The following is a 19,276-nucleotide window of genomic DNA, read 5'->3' on the forward strand; positions in this document are numbered from 1 at the left end:
CTCTGCGACTTCTTGTTGGATAGTATTGAAATTGGGACTATTGGAGACCGTCGAAATAACTTGAACGTCAAATAAAGGCTTAGGGAAGTCTTGTACCTTTTGGAGGACTTGCTTGGCCAATGTAGTTTTTCTGTTGGGTCAGCTCATTTGACAGCTGGGCCTAACAAATTAATAAAGCCCATTAGGGCATATTTAATTAAGGAAAAAAAAACACAGCAGTTTTAGAGTGTTTTTTTTTCTCTCTCTCTTCCAGCAGTTCTTCCTCCATTGAAGCAGCAATTCCTCCATTGCAGTAGCAGGTTTTTCTTCTGATTTCCTTTATCTCTTCTCCATTTGGTTAGCCATCTTTAGTGATGATGATAATGTATGTGAATGACAAGTTAGGATGAGGTCAATTGATAAATTCTGTTCGATTACCTCTAGGCTTGTATTGAACTACATTGTATACCCATTTGATATAGTGGATGATTTAAGTGGCCGAAGTGTCCCGTGGTTTTTACCTAATTTGGGTTTTCCACGTAAAATCTTGGTGTCCTGCTCTCTGTTTCTTTGATTGTTTGATTGTTTGATGCTCAATTGTTTTGGCTGCCTATTTGATTACACAAAAGGGAAAAAGAATTGTTAGGCCTTGTTGTAGCTTGTTTATTTCTGAATTGCTAAACAAGTGCTATTATTCGATTTCTCCAACAAGTGATATCAGAGCTGAGTTCGTTTGGTGGTGATTCTTGTATAATTTAAATGGAAGAATCGTTGAGCAGTAATGGAACGATGATCAAACTCACAGCTACCAATTACACAATCTGGAAGTCATGGATGGAGGACTTATTGTGTAATTATGATTATGAAGACACTATTTTGGGTGATAAAGGAAAACTAGAGGCTATGACAGATGCATATTGGAGAAACTGAACAGAAAGGCAGTTGGTAAAATCAGGCAATGGGTTGACAACGGTGTGTATCAACATGTGGCTACTGAGGTTAATGCTCATAAAGTGTGGACTATTTTGAGTGAGCTGTATGAGAAGAACAACACTCAAAACAGAGCATTTCTATTTAGGAAGCTTTGCTCGTTGAAATATTAAGATGGGTCTTCTATGTCTGAGTATCTAAATACTTTTCAGGGGATTCTAAATGAGTTGGCTGCAATATGAATGAAATTTGATGATGAGCTTCATGCTATGTGTTTGATTAATTCCCTGCCTGATAGTTGGGAAACACTTGTGGTTTCAATTACCAATTCTGTTCCACAAGGTAAGCTCACTTTGAAAATGATGAAAGAGAGCGTGCTGAATGAAGAGGCTAGAAGAAAAGAACAGGGCTTCTCGACTCCAAGTCAGGTGTTCGTGACTGAGAAAAGGGGTAGAAGTAAAAGTAAAACTCCAAAAATCGCAGTGGCAGTTCAGACAGGTCACGGGGAACATCTAGCTCGAGAAAAGAGATTACATGTTATCATTGTGGCAAGCCAGGACACAAGAAGTATCAGTGCAGATCTTTGAAGCGGGAACAAAAGGAGAATAAGCAAGATAGAAGTAGTAAGGTTGCAGATGTGGGTGGTAACGACATCGATATTGTTTACGACAATGATAGTATCAACCTTGTTTCTCAAGATACACAATAGGTGGTAGACTCAGGTGCTTCTTATCATGTCACCAATCGTTGTGATATATTTGCTTCTTACACTAGTGGACAGTTTGGTTCAGTGACGTTGGGAAACCATGTTACGTGTAAGATTGTTTGAAAAGGAGATGTCTGTTTGGATACTAAAACTTCGTGCAAGCTACTTTTGAAGAATGTTCGACATGTTCCTGATATTCGGATGAATTTGATCTCTACTGGTATTCTTGATGATGAGGGCTATCATAGTTACTTTGGTGAAGGAAAATGGAAACTCACTAAGGGGTCTTTGGTGATAGCTAAAGGAAAGAAGGTCGGTTCTCTTTATGTGACAGAGACTAAGTCTTACGGGGGAGAAGTAAATGCAGTTAATGATTGTTCAGCACAACTTTGGCATAAGAGACTTGGTCACTTAATTCAGAATGGCATGCAAGTTCTCTCCAAGACAATCGATCTCCAGGGCTTAAAGTCCACAGATTTGAAGACATGCACAAATTGCTTAGTTGGTTTGTCACAACCCTAGTTGCTGACTCTCGGCCTGGCTAACTTGAGTGTAGGCCAGGACCGAGAGGAAGTGCCCAGAAAAGAGCCAAGTGCGGAGCTCGGGCACCAGACCAGAGATACCAAGGCACGCGTGTGGGGGCCTTGGCATAGGTGCGGAAAAGTGTGCAGGAAGGAGCAGGCGACCGAGAGAAGGTAGCCTGGCTGAAGCAGGGACCGAGAGAAGGTAGCCTGACCGACGCATCCGACCGAGGGGAAAGAGAAGACCGAGGACCGAAGCGTTTCAGCATGGGCCAGATCATTGTGCATGGGTCAGGCCTCGACCAGGGATTGGGCCTTGGGCCAGTTTTGGACCGATAATGTCCCGATCCACTGGGCGACCGAAGAAAGGCGCAGCGTTAAGTCAAAGATGGAAGAAGTCTTGGCCGAGACCGAGTATTTCGGGAAGGCCCGGTCAAAGTCCCTATATTTTCGGAAGACTAAGTCTTAGATGAATTATTCAGCGTAGACTTAGGCAAAGTTGGTTGTACATGTTTTCTACTCCTATTTATATCTCTAGAGGAGGCGACCCTAAGGCATTCAATCAAGAGATCAATCAAGTTATTCAAGAACTAGAGAGAGACTCTTGAGCCTAGGGATTGTGCCTACTCGTGGGTTCCTTGTATTTTCATTGGTTGTGTGTGAATCAATAATAAGATCCAAGGTTGGCTTCGGCCGTAATATTGTGTTGCCTCTTTATTGTTGTTTTCTATCTTCTTTATATTCTTTTCGTTCTTGGAGAAATATATCTTTGCTGGGAAGTTATTTACTTGGGAGAAAATCTTAAGTAGGGAGTTGGTTGATCAGGTTCTTGCGAGGAGGACCTGAGCCGGACAAGGGTTAGCCAAAGTTGTGAATTTTGGTGTGTTTTTCCGCATTAGACAGACCCTTCGTTACAAGTGGTATCAGAGCACATCGACGTATATTTTGGGCAAAAGAAAATAATGAAGAAGACTAGTAGCAGCAGCCGTGCGGTCCAAGAAGATTTCGAAGCAGAAACGGACACGCGGCTGACCGAGCTCGAGGAGCTAATAGGCATGCCTGCAGAGGATAACGAGCCCTCCCTGTTCGCACAGGTGGGCGAGTTGAAGGCGCAATGGCAGACTGCTCAGCTGAACATTGGGCGTTTGAGCGACATGTTAGAGCAGAAGCAGATTACTAGGCAGAACGCACTCATCTCACGTATAGAAGAGCTGGATATCGAGGTGCGATTGCTTAGGCGCGCTGCTGGTTCGGATGCCCCGAACGCAGCAGCTCCTTCGACGAAATTTAAGGTACCCGAGCCCTGTTCATTCGGAGGAGCCAGGAGCGCTAAGGAGATAGAGAATTTCCTTTGGGATATGGAAGTCTATTTCGAGACCTCCAAGATCCCTGAGATAAGAAGGTGTCGGTAACCAGCATGTATCTCGTAGGCGATGCCAAGCTTTGGTGGAGAGCCCGCCTTTCAGATGATGCTAGTGCGATGCGCGACAAGATCGACACCTAGGAAGTAATGAAGCGAGAACTGAAGGAGCAATTCCTCCCGGGGAATGCTTCTTGGCTAGCCCGCGAGTCCCTCCGCCGTCTACGCCATACTGGTTCTACAAGAGAGTATGTAAAGAGCTTCAGTTACCTTATGCTTGACATCCGTGATATGTCAGAGTAGGATAAGTTGTTCAACTTTCTAGCCGGACTGCAACCGTGGGCCCAGACCAAGCTAAGAAGATTGGATGTGAAGGACCTACCTTCGGCCATAGCTGGGGCCGATCGGTTGGCCGATTACAAAACAATTGGCTCAGTCAGCGCCGAGCCAAGTAGGCCCTCTGCCAGAGACAAGGGGAAGGGCAAAGTCCAAGGTAGAGACCGAGGACCAGGGGGAAAGACAAGTCATAACCGAGGCAAGAGTACCGGTCATGACCGAAAGAAAACAGAGTCGGACCGAGGGAGCAAATCCGGTCCGGACCGAAGACAAGCTGGATGCTACCTGTGCAACGGTGATCACCTGATGCGGGAATGCCCGCAGCGCGACAGGGTAAGTGCGATCCAAGGTCAAGAGGAGGAACAAGATGATGCGCCTTCTAGGGTGAACCCGCTGCAAATGCTAGGCGCGATGCAGGCCGGTGCCCATGTGCCACAAAAGGCCCGTGGTCTGATGTATGTGAAGATCAAGATCAATGGGAAGGAAGTTATGGCTATGGTTGACACCGGTACAACCCATAACTTTGTTGCTGACAGAGAGATCAGCAAGCTTGGGCTAGAGATTGCTCAACACCGCTCGAAGATGAAGGCGGTGAATTCAGAAGCTCAGCCAGTCAAGGGGCAGGCCACAGCTGAGTTACAAATTGGGTCATGGAAGGGTCGGGTGGAATTCATGGCCATCCCCCTTGATGATTTCGACGTCATCCTAGGAATCGAATTTCTAGCCGCGGCCCATGTGACGGTTATGCCACACTTAGGAGGGATTTTCATTGCGGCACCAGAGAACCCATCCTTCATAGCCGGGCGCTATGAGGCAGCCAAGGAGAAGAAGGCAGCCTTGCTCTCTGCCATGCAGTTCAAGAAGGGTTTGAGGCGTGGGGAGCACACTTACGTGGCGACATTAGTGGAGATGAAGCCCGACGTTTACTCGGAGGTGCCGAGTAGAGTTGCAGATTTGATGGGGCGGTTTGAAGATATCATGCCGTCCATGTTACCTAAGGTGTTGCCTCCGAAGAGGAACATCGACCATAGAATCGAGCTGGAACCCGGGGTAGTGATACCGGCGAAAGCTCCTTATCGGATGGGTCCATCAGAGTTGGTGGAATTGAGGAAGCAACTGACCGAGCTGTTGGAAGGTGGGCTGATCAGACCTAGCAAAGCGGCATACGGGTCTCCCATTCTGTTCCAAAAGAAGACGGACGGCTCCTTGCGGATGTGCGTGGATTACCGCGCCCTCAATAAGGTAACAGTCAAAAATAAATACCCGATCCCTAACATGTTGGATTTATTTGATAAATTAGCACAGGCGCGGGTCTATTCGAAGATAGACTTGAGATCAGGGTACTGGCAGGTTAGGGTGACGACCGAAGATGTGTCCAAGACTACGTGTGTGACTCGCTATGGGTCATATGAGTTCCTAGTTATGCCTTTTGGCCTAACCAATGCGCCTGCCACGTTCTGCAACCTGATGAATGATGTCTTGTATGAAAGGTTAGACCGAAGCGTGGTTGTCTACCTTGATGATATCTTGGTCTATAGTGCCTCGGCCGAGGAGCACTATAGCCACTTGGAGTGGGTGTTTGAGAAGCTGCGAGAGCACCACCTCTACATAAACAAGGGCAAATGCGAGTTCTCTTTGGAGCAAATCAATTTTTTGGGGCATATCGTCGGACATGGTGAAATCCGGATGGATCCAGCCAAGGTTGTTGCTATCGAGAAGTGGCCACGACCGAGCCGAGCGACCGAGCTGCGGTCCTTCCTCGGTCTGGCTAACTATTATCGCAGGTTCATTAAAGATTATTCCAAGATGACCGGGCCCCTCACAGATTTGCTAAAGAAGGACCGAGAGTGGGTCTGGTCCGACAGATGTGAAGACGCATTTACAGCCCTGAAGCACGCGGTCGCGACCGAGCCCGTGTTGCAACTGTCACACTTTGACAGGCCTTTTGAAGTACATACCGACGCATCCGACCGAGCGTTGGGTGGGGTGCTGATGCAGGAGAGGCATCCGGTTGCATTCGAAAGCAGGAAGTTCAAAGATGTTGAGACTCGATATTCAACTCATGAGAAAGAGATGGTGGCGGTTGTGCATTGCCTTGAGACATGACGCCACTATCTTTTGGGCACCAAGTTTGTGGTGGTCACCGACAACGTGGATAACACTTATTTCAAGACTCAGAAGAAGCTGTCCCCTAAGCAAGAGAGGTGGCAAGAATTTCTCAGCGAGTTTGATTTTGAATGGCTGCACCGACCCGGGAAGAGTAATGAAGTGGCCGATGCACTCAGCCGCCAAACGACCGAGGAATATGTGGCAGCCTTGACACTGGTGGAGCCAGGGTTCATGGATGAGATCCGTGAAGCTGCCAAGAATGATGCTACTTATCAAGCTACGGTGAAGCAGGTGCTTGCGGGAGAAAGCACGGAATATTGGCTTGAAGATGGTCTGCTTTTTGCCAAAGGAGGGCGCGCGGTCGTTCCAACTGGGCCCTTGCGTCAGAAACTACTCAGAGAGACCCATGATCCACAATGGGTCGGTCATCCTGGAGTAGGCAGAATAATGGCGCTTCTTTCACGGTCCTACCTCTGGAGCAATATGCTGGAGGACGTGGAATTTTATGTCAAGACGTGTCTGGTGTGTCAACTAGACAAGACCGAGAAGAGGAGACAAGCGAGCTTGCTGCAGCCCCTGCCCATACCTGATAGACCGTGGCAGTCTATTTCCTTAGATTTTATTCTCGGTTTTCCCAAGGTGGAGGGGAAGACTTCGGTCCTAGTCGTGGTGGACAGGTTTTCGAAGTATGCGGTCTTCATACCGGTGCCCAAGGTGTGTTCAGTCGAGACCGCAGCTGACTTATTGTTCCGGAATGTTGTGAAAAATTTCGGAGTGCCGGCTGACATTGTGAGCGACCGGGACGCTCGGTTCACTGGCAGGTTCTGGACTTCTCTCTTTAATTTGATGGGGTCAGAACTCAAATTCTCTACGGCCAATCACCCGCAGACCGATGGCCAGAAGGAGAGAATCAACCAAGTGCTCGAGGAGTACTTGCGGCATTATGTGACAAGCAGCCAAGAGAATTGGCTCGGCTTGCTAGACGTTGCACAGTTCAGTTACAACTTGCATCGGTCTTCATCGACGGGCCAGAGTCCGTTTGAGATAGTATTGGGGGTCCATCCCAATACCCCGCACACAGTAGCTTCAAGGAACGGTGGGGGTGATTGTCCTACTTCATACCGCTTCGTCAAGCTTAAGCTAGAGATGTTAGACTTAGCTCGGGAGAGCATGGAGAAGGCTCAGAAGCGTATGAAGAAGTATGCTGATGCGGGTAGAAGAGAAGTGGAATTCCATGTCGGAGAACAGGTCTTATTGAAGCTGACTCCACAAATTTGGAAGCGGATTAGTGCTAAGAGTCGGCAGCGAGCACTAATTCCTAAGTATGACGGGCCTTTTGAGGTGTTGAAAAGGGTCGGTCGGGTGGCCTATCGGTTGTCTCTTCCGGACCGGTTGAAGATCCACCCAACTTTCCACGTGAGCTATCTAAAGAAGTTTCACGAGGATATGGCCGATGGTACCAGGGTGCAGGCTAGGCGAGCCCCACCCGTGGTGTAGTTTGAGACCGAAAAGAGAGTGGCCCAGATTCTGGATCACAGGATAGCCGGTCACAGTGTCAAGAATAGGCGCACGGACTTCCTAGTCCAATGGCACAGAGAGAGCCGGGAAGATGCTACGTGGGTACGTAATACTAACCTATGGCAGTTTGCGGATAAAGTGCAGGCCTACTTGACGAGTAAGGGTCTGGTGGAGAACCCCTCAACGCGGACGTTGAGTCCGGTGGGTGGGGGTGGTTTGTCACAACCCTAGTTGCTGACTCTCGGCCTGGCTAACTTGAGTGCAGGCTAGGACCGAGAGGAGGTGCCCAGAAAAGAGCCAAGTGCGGAGCTCGGGCACCAGACTGGAGATACCAAGGCACGCGTGTGGGGGCCTTGGCATAGGTGCGGAAAAGTGTGCAGGAAGGAGCAGGCGACCGAGAGAAGGTAGCGTGGCTGAAGCAGGGACCGAGAGAAGGTAGCCTGGCCGACGCATCCGACCGAGGGGAAAGAGAAGACCGAGAACCGAAGCGTTTCAGCATGGGCCAGATCATTGTGCATGGGTCAGGCCTCGACCAGGGATTGGGCCTTGGGCCAGTTTTGGACCGATAATGTCCCGATCCACTGGGCGACCGAAGAAAGGCGCAACGTTAAGTCAAAGATGGAAGAAGTCTTGGCCGAGACCGAGTATTTCGAGAAGGCCCGGTCAAAGTCCCTATATTTTCGGAAGACTAAGTCTTAGATGAATTATTCAGCGTAGACTTAGGCAAAGTTGGTTGTACACGTTTTCTACTCCTATTTATATCTCTAGAGGAGGCGACCCTAAGGCATTCAATCAAGAGATCAATCAAGTTATTCAAGAACTAGAGAGAGACTCTTGAGCCTAGGGATTGTGCCTACCCGTGGGTTCCTTGTATTTTCATTGGTTGTGTGTGAATCAATAATAAGATCCAAGGTTGGCTTCGGCCGTAATATTGTGTTGCCTCTTTATTGTTGTTTTCTATCTTCTTTATATTCTGTTCGTTCTTGGAGAAATATATCTTTGCTGGGAAGTTTATTTATTTGGGAGAAAATCTTAAGTAGGGAGTTGGCTGATCAGGTTCTTGCGAGGAGGACCTGAGCCGGACAAGGGTTAGCCAAAGTTGTGAATTTTGGTGTGTTTTTCCGCATTAGACAGACCCTTCGTTACAGTAAGCAACATGTAGTTTCCTTCAAAAGTTTCTCTCCATCTAGGAAGCCCAATATCCTAGATATGGTTCACACAGACATATGTTTTATGGATTCCTTGACTTTAGGTGGTGCTCATTATTACATCACTTTTATCGATGATTGCTCAAGGAAGGTGTGGGCATATTGCTTGAAGACTAAGGATCAAGCATTGGATTACTTCAAGTTGTTTCATGCTGAAGTGGAGAGAGAAACTGGGAAGAAGTTGAAATGTGTTCGTTCGGACAATGGTGGCGAATATAGAGGACCATTTGTGGAATACTGTAAAAGTCATGGGATCAAGCTTTTGAAGACTGTGCCAAAAACACCTCAACAGAATGGAGTTGCAGAGAGGATGAACAGGTCTATCAATGAGAGAATTTTGTGTATGTTGTCTCATGCTAAGTTGCCAAAATCCTTTTGGGGAGAGGCAATGAAGACAGCGGTTGATATGATAAATCTTGCACCCTCAACTCCTTTAGATGGCGACGTTCCAGAAAGAGTTTGGAGAGGTAAAGACGTCTCTTATGATCACTTGAGAGTTTTTGGTTGTAAAGTGTTTGTTCATGTTCCTTGAGATGAGAGAGCTAAGCTTGATAGCAAGACGAGACAGTGTATCTTTATTGGGTATGGCCACGAAGAATTTGGGTACCGATGTTGGGATCCGTTTAACAAGAAACTCATTAGAAGCAGAGATGTGGTATTTTTGAAGATCAAACCATTGGAGACTTTGAGAAAAAAGAAAAGCCGAAGTCTACAGAAAATGAATTTCTTGACAATGGTAGGATTCGTACACCACAATCACAACCCAATGATGTGGAAAATGCCCAAGTTGAGGTTAATGAGACTCCTTTAGTTGATGCTGAGCCAACAGAGGAAGCTGAACAAGATGATGATAGTTCTCTAGAGCCACCTGATGATCAGCATATTAGAAGATCTAGTAGGCAGCGACAACCTTCTAGTAGGTATCCTCCCAATGAGTATGTGATGTTGACTGACGGGGGAGAACCAGAAACCTATCAAGAAGCATTGTCTCATGAAAACAAGAACAAGTGGTCGGTGGCAATGCAAGAAGAGATAAATTCCTTGCAAGAGAACGAAACTTATGACTTGGTGAAACTTTCAAAAGGAAAGAAGACTTTGAAGAACAAGTGGGTATTCAAGTTGAAGCACCAAGAGAATAGCTCACAACCTCGATACAAAGCAAGACTGGTTGTGAAGGGCTTTGGACAGAAAAAAAGGATTGATTTTGAAGAGATCTTCTCACCGGTTGTGAAGAGGTCATCCATTAGAGTTGTGTTAACATTGGCTGCTAGTCAAGATTTGGAAATTGAACAACTGGATGTGAAGACTGCATTTCTCCATGGTGACTTGGAGGAAGAGATCTATATGGAACAACCTGAGGGTTTCAAAGTTAAAGGTAAAGAAAATCTTGTCTGCAGGTTGAGGAAAAGCTTGTATGGGCTCAAGCAAGAGCCTAGACAATGGTACAGAAAATTTGACTCCTTCATGGAAGCAAATGGGTACAGTAAGACTACTTCTGATCATTGTGTTTTCATCAAGAGATACGGTGTTGATGATTATGTTATTCTTCTGCTCTATGTTGATGATATGCTGATTGTTGGGCAAGATATTGCAAAAATTGAGAAGCTCAAAAGGGATTTGAACAAGTCTTTTGCGATGAAGGATTTAGGTTCATTGAAGCAGATCTTAGGCATGGAAATCACAAGAGACAGAAAGAATAGAACACTTTGGCTATCACAGGAGAAGTACATTAAGAAGGTACTTGAGAGGTTTGCAATGAAAAATGCAAAATCGGTTTCAGTTCCACTTGCATGTCATTTCAAGTTGAGTTCTAAACAATGTCCTACAAGTGAGAAAGAGAAAGATGAAATGAAGAATGTACCTTATGCCTCTGCAGTTAGTAGTCTTATGTATGCCATGGTATGTACAAGACCGGACATAGCACACGCAGTTGGTGTTGTTAGTCGGTATCTCTCCAACCCTGGAGAAGAACATTGGTTGGCTGTTAAGTGGATTCTCAGATATCTTCGAGGCTCTTCGAAAGCACGTTTATGCTTCGGAAGTGATACTCCTATTTTGGAAGGTTTTACAGATTCTGATATGGCGGGTGATGTTGATTCAAGAAAATCTGTATCAGGTTTTTTGGTTACCTTTGCAGGCGGTGCTGTTTCGTGGCAGTCAAGGTTACAAAAGTGTGTTGCTTTGTCTACTACAGAAGTTGAGTATATTGCAGCTACTGAGGCATGTAAAGAGGTGTTATGGATGAAGAAGTTTCTATGTCCAACCACAAAAGAAATTTCATGATGTGATCATAAGCATATATTGAGTGTTTATTAATGATTTTCAATGTAAGGTTCACATATATTATGAGCATGAACTATCTTTAATTGGAACATGTTTTAATATGAATTGTATCTATATATTTAAGTCCTTAATGGTACATCAAAACATACATGATATTTAATTCCTTTTAATATACATAATTAATATAGTACCCTACAAACATAAGAATATGTTCCAAGTCTGGAACAGTACTATAATAAAGAAGAGAAGAGAAGATATGCGTGGTTTGGCTTTGGCCTTCATTGAATAATAATCACAATCTCAAAACTTATTTATCACTTAAAAAAAAACGAATTAGCGTCATTTCATTAAAAATTCCCAAAAAGAAAAAAAAACCACGAGTTTTACGGGATCATTCTAGATAGGCCTAGAACGATTTTGAGTTCGTAACAATTTCTGAATAATCTCAAAAAAACTAAAAATGTAAACATATTATCCCATTACAATGTATTCAATTCTAGTGATTTCTGTAAAATGTAGATTCCAATTTCTGCATATAATTCAGTTCTGCTCCATGCTTGGAATTCTCCTCCGTGTTCCCGCGAGGGCGCCACAATCCGAGACGATTTCTCTCCATAGCTCTTCAACGCTCCTGTGGGTTCTGTCATAAACTCTTGCGTTTCGCTCCTGCCATACGTTATTTATCACTTTTTCTTTGTCTAGCCTTGGAAAATAATAATTGGTGGAAATATTAATAAAGTTCAAGTTCTGTTTATGTATTTTTGTTCAATTGTTTATTTATTAAACAATGAATATTGATCATTCCAATCTACTTAATTGCTCTGGGATTTTTCATCTTTGAAGTTCTTTAACATTTCTTTGATCAATTGATTATTCACTTTTGAACCATAGTTTTTATCATATCCAGGTACATTTTCTCACATTTATTTCTTCACTGAAATACATGTTTAAAATTTATTTGATCTATTTGTTGATTTCCTTCAAGGCCTCTTACCTTCTTACTAACTTCTTGTCAATCCCCAAATGATCTTTGGGTTCTTTCTTTCCAAATTCCATAGAAAATTACTAAAAAAAGCACACATGAAAACACGAGGTCTAGATTGTCTTTCTGCCATTCTTTTGACGACTTTCCTGAGAATTGAGATCATCATGCTAGCAAAATATTTATTCAAGTTTATGTTAGAAAATAGACAAATATAGTTTAAATGATCAAGAGTTTACTTACCTTTTCACAAAGGGGCATGTTTCATATTCAATTTCTTTAAATTTCGACATCTTTTGTCCAAAGCTTCCCAAGGAATCCCATCCAAAGTTTTTTCCATTTTGTTTTTGTTATATGGCTCCTACTTGGGAAGGGTATTGATTTGTTCAATTATATCGATTTACCCTTTTTCATATCTCACTTTTGGAGGTCATGCGTTGTAATATATTGATCATGCTAACTTCTTCCATAGATTCTTCTCAAAAAGCTATAGTCAACCTAAACCCTACAAAATGACTTGATTTGTAAATGTCTCTTATGAAGATACTTCTACTTCTGATTTCACTATTAAATGTACGTATCAGATTCTACAGTAACCCTGATTTTCAATAATAACAGATATCCTAAAAGAACTCTCACATGTTTCAATAATGATGAAAACAGAACTTGCTTCAAAATCAAACCAATATGTAAGAAAATACATTAGAAGAAAAACAATTCTAATAAATTTCAAACCACTAATCAAACAATGTTTAACAAGAAAAAGACACGCAATATGCCGGTGAGGAATGCAAATATGTGCATCCGAGCCTTAGGACGCCTCATTGCTTGAGTTTCCATCAATACAAGCAGGAATATGAACCACACAACAATATCCCTATGTTCAGCCGAAGAGAATGGCCTGACATCAATATCTTCTTTATATGTAAATCCTAGTAACATCATTGACAATCCCAGCATAATAAAATGAAGCAATTCAATCAAAGATCGAGAGTGCTATACCATGCATGCATACAGAAGAAGGAAAAGCGAAATTAATTAATTAATTAATTAATTGCTTCTTTATTTTACTGAATTACGTACCCTCCCATTATATCTTCTCATTAATCTTCAGCATCTTCTTCTTCATCCATTTCCTGTGTTTGTAAATTAATAATAATAATATCCATTTCCTTAACTTAATAATTATAAAAGATTAATTTATAAGAAAGAAACCAACACAAAATAATTAAAATAGAAATAGAGAGGGAGAGAGCACCTTGATATAATGACGCAATGCAGCGTTAATGTCACCTTTCCAAGTATCCTTTACATTTACTTCTCTATCATAATTATACCGAAGAGTGTCCAGCCTTGGAGAATCCAAATAGCCGGGAGAGAGTGCCTCTAGCTTCGGACATTTTGATACTCGTAGATTCTCTAGTGATAGCAAGGCCCAAGTATAAGCAACATCACTAAACCTCCTCAAACCTGATAGATTCCAGAAGTACACTATCATAAGGAGTGGAAGGAAATGAGTATTTCCGAGAGAATAATTACTTCCTTCTCCTCCTCCAGCTTTATCATCATCATCATCCTCTATATTCTTCATCACCACTTCCAGCATTGGACAATGTCTTATTTCGAGATGCCTAAGATGCCTGGCAGAGACTGTACATATATTCTCCGAAAACAAATATCTCAATTTCCCACATCCATCAACTCTCAGGTATGACACGTTTTGAAATAAAAGCTCTCCAAGTTCTGGCTGGTTGATTTCATAGATATGTATTAAATTGCTTAAATTAAGCAACAACAACTCTTTTAATGCAGGAAATATCTTATCATGATGATGATGATGTCTTTCTCCCTCTTTCCATCCTACTATATAATTTATCTTTGACAATCCATTTATCACCAACCTATATAAGCAAGGAAACGAGACCTGCATACAAAATCATAATCAAACACATGCACTTACATTTATTAATTTCAAATATAATTACACAACAAATCTTCATATAAATTATAAAAAGAAATTATTTTAGTTTACCTTTTAATACACAATACTTAGTTTTCCTTGTTATATATAAATATATATATTAACAATCTCTTCCATCACTTCACATTTTTTAAGAATAAATTTCCACTTACTATTACCTCATCACGATCAAATAGTGTTTGTTGCTGCAACTTTTTCTCTTCAACATCCAAATTGTTGATGTCCATGACAAAACTCATTAATTTGTCTAAGAATGCGAGATTCAATTTCTTTAAATTGGGGAGTTCAATTGATTTTTTCGACTCCTCTTCTACACCCTTCGACACTCCTATAAGTCCCTTCAACATTTTGCATTCTTTAATGGATAATTTTTCAAGATGAGAAATACTCAAGTAGCTCTTCGAGAAGACATATCTTAAGCTGTCACAACTATTAATGTACAACTTGTTTAGGAATGGAGCCACGATAGGCAAAGTTTCAATATTTGGAATAGATGAGATATTCAGAATCTCCAAACAAGGTATTTCCACCTATAAAATAAAAATTATAATTAAAAATTACTCAAATTGATAAAATATGTAATTGTTTTCTTCTTGAATTAATTAGTTGATCATTTTATTTTATAACTAAAAACTTGTACATAGTAATAAAGAAATTTATATGTGCGCGTACCTTTGCTGGAAATATAAAATTCTTCAGTCCTGTTAGCCGCAATGTTTTTAGTTTATGAAAATAAATTTCATTTATTCCTCTGCAAAAACTTTCCATCCTAGACAAGTGACGTAGCACAAGAGTTTCCAAAGCATTGAACTCAATTTTATTGAGTTGTTCTGTCTTATCACAAAAATTAACAACTTCTTCGGTCATTTCACAGTCTTGAAGAACAAGAACTTTAAGATTTGTGAGATTCCTTGATATTGATGTAGAACATAAATGCCTCATTTGATTGCATCCATATATTTCGATACGCCACAAATAACGCCCAAGTCCATTGATCTCTTCTATTTCCATTGATGATTGTGACGGTGGAAAAAGAGTAATAATTGATCCACAATTTGTAAGAACAACTTCTCTCAATAATGATAAAAAATTGTGTAAATACATTTTCTCCCACATGCCAAGATCATTGCTTATGCATAAATTGGTAATGTCCTTTTTTATTAAAGCCCCAAGTTCATTTAAGAAACTGGCGGAACTGTTCTTCAACCACAATTGTCTTTTCCCACTTTCAAATCGAATATCTCGCATAAATTTTGCTCCTATTCTTATCTTGAATTGTTCTAACAACGTTGAAGAAGAAAATAGCCTAACATCTCTCGGCACTTGTTCAATGTTGAATATCTCCAGTTCCAATTTCCACAATTTAGGTAAACAATTTAACTCATCGAGACCTCCTGCATGATTGTCTCCACCATTAACGTCTTCTCTTTGTATCCTCCAATCTTGAAAGCTATTCCACATGTACAATTCTTGTAGATTAGTAAGCTTCGAAAGAACACCATTATTTATGAAACAGTCGCACCCATTCAAATCCAACAATCTTAAGTTTGTTAACTCACTTATTTCGTTTGGCAAAACTAGTATGACTGAGTTTCGAAGAGAAAGAATCTCCAAACACTTAATATGTCCAATGGAAGATATATTGGTTTTCATATCTAAATAAATCAATCTCTCTAGGGATAACATCTTCAACTTTGAAAAAAATAATGGAAACTCACTAATCTCGCTGTAGCGGCTAACTGTATCGAGAACTTTGAGATTATCCGCCTCTTTAAATGAAAATTTTGATATCTTAATATTTGATCCGTTAGGACTTGAACTATTATCCAACCGTAATAGTTCCAATTTTGAGCCCACTCGAGATTCCATCTTATCAAGAACTTCTAAGCCATTATTCCATAACTGTAAAGAAATAAAACGGTCTTCTTGTTTTCCAATTGAAATTCCCACGTCTCTCACCACATCATGTATCTTCACTACACGATTTCCATCATCGTCATCTTTAACCTTTATCAACAAACTTTTTATTATTAAGTCGTCAACGATAGAGTGCACGCCAACACTTATTTCTCTGATGTGAGTCGTATTTTCAAAGAGTTGCAAACCCACCGCATAACGGTACAACGTCTCAACAGGAATATATGCGTCTTCTCGGAATAAGCAGCATAGTAAAAACACGAACTTTTCATTGGGTTTTTCTAAGAAGTCATAACTCGCCTTCAAGACCTCATGTACCACATCGATATGTTCGTTGTGGTACTTCAACCGGTTTAGCATATTATCCCATTGATGTGTGGCTTTATTTATAAGAGCACCTCCTGCTGTGTTAAGCGCAAGGGGAAGTCCTTTACATTTATCAACAATTTCCCTCACTATTTTATCCTTCTGATGGAAATCCTTATCATCATTCGACAGTTTGACTTTTGTTGTAAACAAATTCAAGGCTTCTTCATGTAATAATATTTCAAGAGAGAAGATTTCATGAGACAGATCTGACCATAAATTTTCGTATCTAGATGTGTAAATGATTTTACAGAAACACCCAACATCTGATTTTGTAAACGGAAAACCAAAATCATTTAAATCAAACTTTTCCCAAACATCATCCAACAATACGACAACTTTCTTGTTACTGAAAGCGTTTTGTAAATGTTGTGCTCTTAAAGGATTACCCTCTACATCCTTTAGAGAAGACCCTAACATCTGTGCGACTTGTTCTTGGATATCATGGAAATTGGGACTATTCGAGACAGTGCAGATAACTTGAATTGGAAATAAATGTTTATGAGAGTCGTGTACCTTTTGAATGACTTGTTTGGCGAGAGTGGTCTTTCCAACGCCTCCCATTCCGCATATCCCTATTAACCTTGTCTCTTCGTCCAGTAACATTTGAATGATGTCTTCCTTAATCTTATTTCGACTCTCGAAATCCAAATCATCTCCATTGTACTTTCTCCAGCTTATGGGCGGCATGGGCAAGCCATAACCTTTGCTCGGCAACTCACCGCCACGTTTAAGAAGCTCGATGAGAAGGAGAGATAACTTCTTCCCCTTCCTGCCCAAAGAAAAGCGCAAACTTATATTAGGACACCATTTGATGGAGAAGCACCCTTTTTGAAGCTCTGCCTTATCATTGATAAGACTCTCTGTTTCAACAATTTTTCCATCAGCATCCTTAATCCACAACTTGACGGATTCACCCAGGGTTTTCCGCATCCTCTCTTCTGCATCTTCCCTTCCTTGTACATCGATTCTAGTTGCTTTTAGTTCACCGAGTTTAGCTTCCAGCACTTGAAAGTTACTGTTGAAGCAGAAGAGATAGCCAAGTTCTCGTTGAATTGGCTCAAACAAAAACTCTGCGATCTTTCCTCCTATACTCAAACCAACCTTTTCCATTCGACCCACAATTTGTTTCTTTTTTCTCAAGTGTCTTGTTCTCACTCTCTCTCTCTCTCAATTTCTTAAGATTAGAGAACAAGAAAGAAAAATGATATAAATGCGAAATGCAAAGTCTTTCTCAAGTTGCAAACAACTTATTATTTTATGTGTGTGATTTTTTCTTTTGATTCAATATGAATGTGTGAGTGTCATTATAATTAATTAATGATTCACACTATTTTATTTATTTAAGACTTTGTCCGATGATCTTCTTGTTGCCACTATGTATACAACATTATTCTTCTGCAGTTTTAATGCTATAATATATGTATATATAATATTACAAATTAAAATAATAATTAGGTCTAATTGTTATTGATGTTCTAATTTTAAATTGTGTTCCAACTATAACAATTTTAGCAATTAGTGTTTTATTTTCCAAATGAACAAAACGTTTCTCATCTTATTCTAATGTACTATTTTTCATTTTTCTAATTAGTTTATCACGTTTATAAATGAAATCATATTTAAAAATATTTTTGATATATTCTTTTTAAAATGATGTAATCATTTGAAATCTAAATTTTTACTTTGTAAAAATAATTTAAATGATAAAAAAGAAATGTGTAATATAAGGAAAAGTTTGAGAAAATTTAAAGAGAGATAGATTTAGCATTTATTTTTCACAAAATTTCGTAATGATATAACTTTGTGTATGGTATAGGACATGTTTATGATTTAAACTAAGTTTTTTTTAGATACATACGTTTCAAACTGTCGAATGCAGTTTAAATGTATTAAAAAATGTGTAATATTTAGGAATAGTTTGAAAAAAATCTAAAAGTAAAAAATTGTTATTTTGTATAAATGTCAAAAATTAATTAAGAAAAGAAAAATATTATGTTAAATTAAGAAGATAGACATTTGATTATTTTAAAAAACATTAAATTGTTAATGTTGTGATATTTTGATCCCAATATGGCACAATTCAAAGTTTGAACACCATTTTCAGATATATTGATCCAATTTGGAGCCTCAAATAATAATTGAGCCTTAAATATTATATTATGTGTGAATCAAGAGATTAAACATATTATATTATGAGGGGTTGAATCGGTGAAGTCTCCAAACATATTATTTTGTCGATTTAGAAACGTCTGAATTGTTGGAATTAATTTTGTTTGAACATAAAACGTTATTAAATTTATAATATATATAATTAATATTAAATTTTAAAATATTATTATGTGTAGTACTTGCCTCGTTAATGTCACATTGTTACAAATCATTTAAGCTATTTTATTTAAGACTTTGTCCGGCCTTCTTGACCTATAGGTTAAATGATTTAATATAAAATTCAATTTATTTTTATTTTATAAATGATTATAATGTTGAAAGTTAAGGACACTAGCTATGATCAAACTACCAGCCCTCATCCCTATTTTTATTGAACGGTAAATAAATCAAAGTTTTAATTTTGTTTCTCCATGGTTTATCTACTAGGTAAATTAAGGCGATTTCGACCCTGTAGTATTTATTACTTAGTAGAGACAGTTTCAATAGGACAAAAAAGATGCATGTAAAAATACACTAAAAAAAAATTTGATTCATACTCGTAATATGGTTGAACTTTTTCACAATTCTTCGAGATGTAAATATGAGTTTGTTTTTGATCAACTGTATTCAGATTATATGTCACCCGTGTTGATAGTTCTCCAATGGATAAAAATATAAATAATGCTTCGTTTAATTCAAAACATCCTCCATCTACTATGTCAAAATATTTTGAGCATAAAGTGATACACTTATTTGCAATATAACTCTTAGAATTAAGAGAAGATTGTATTGAATGATATATAGAATTACATAGGTTATGTCTATTATATACATTAAATTGAGCTTATAAGGAAACTAATATAATATATTATAATAATGATATAATATAATATAATATATTATACTAATGATATTATCACAATTTATAT

General features: G+C 39.9%; 1 protein-coding gene across 1 annotated transcript; it reads right to left on the reverse strand.

The window, feature by feature from the left end:
* Positions 1-12,673: 12,673 nt before the first annotated feature.
* Positions 12,674-17,300, reverse strand: LOC124935414 (probable disease resistance protein At4g27220). The gene is made up of 4 exons (XM_047475848.1): positions 14,586-17,300; positions 14,072-14,443; positions 13,191-13,856; positions 12,674-12,928 (listed from the first exon to the last, which is right to left on the reverse strand). The coding sequence occupies exons 1-4, from the start codon at positions 17,127-17,129 to the stop codon at positions 12,674-12,676; spliced, it is 3,837 nt and encodes a 1,278-aa protein (XP_047331804.1). The 5' UTR covers positions 17,130-17,300.
* Between the last annotated feature and the right edge of the window lie 1,976 nt (positions 17,301-19,276).

This window comes from Impatiens glandulifera, chromosome 4, assembly GCF_907164915.1.
Source record: "Impatiens glandulifera chromosome 4, dImpGla2.1, whole genome shotgun sequence".
Lineage (NCBI taxonomy): Eukaryota > Viridiplantae > Streptophyta > Magnoliopsida > Ericales > Balsaminaceae > Impatiens > Impatiens glandulifera.

What these genes read in the sequence shown, in the direction of transcription:
- LOC124935414 (XM_047475848.1), bottom strand. Translation starts at nt 17,129, where the DNA reads ATGCGGAAAACCCTGGGTGAATCCGTCAAGTTGTGGATTAAGGATGCT. An exon ending in ATTTTATATTTCCAGCAAAG is followed by an intron (nt 14,444 to 14,585) that starts GTACGCGCACAT and finishes TTTATTTTATAG; the next exon opens with GTGGAAATACCTTGTTTGGA. An exon ending in CATTGCGTCATTATATCAAG is followed by an intron (nt 12,929 to 13,190) that starts GTGCTCTCTCCC and finishes TGCATGGTATAG; the next exon opens with CACTCTCGATCTTTGATTGA.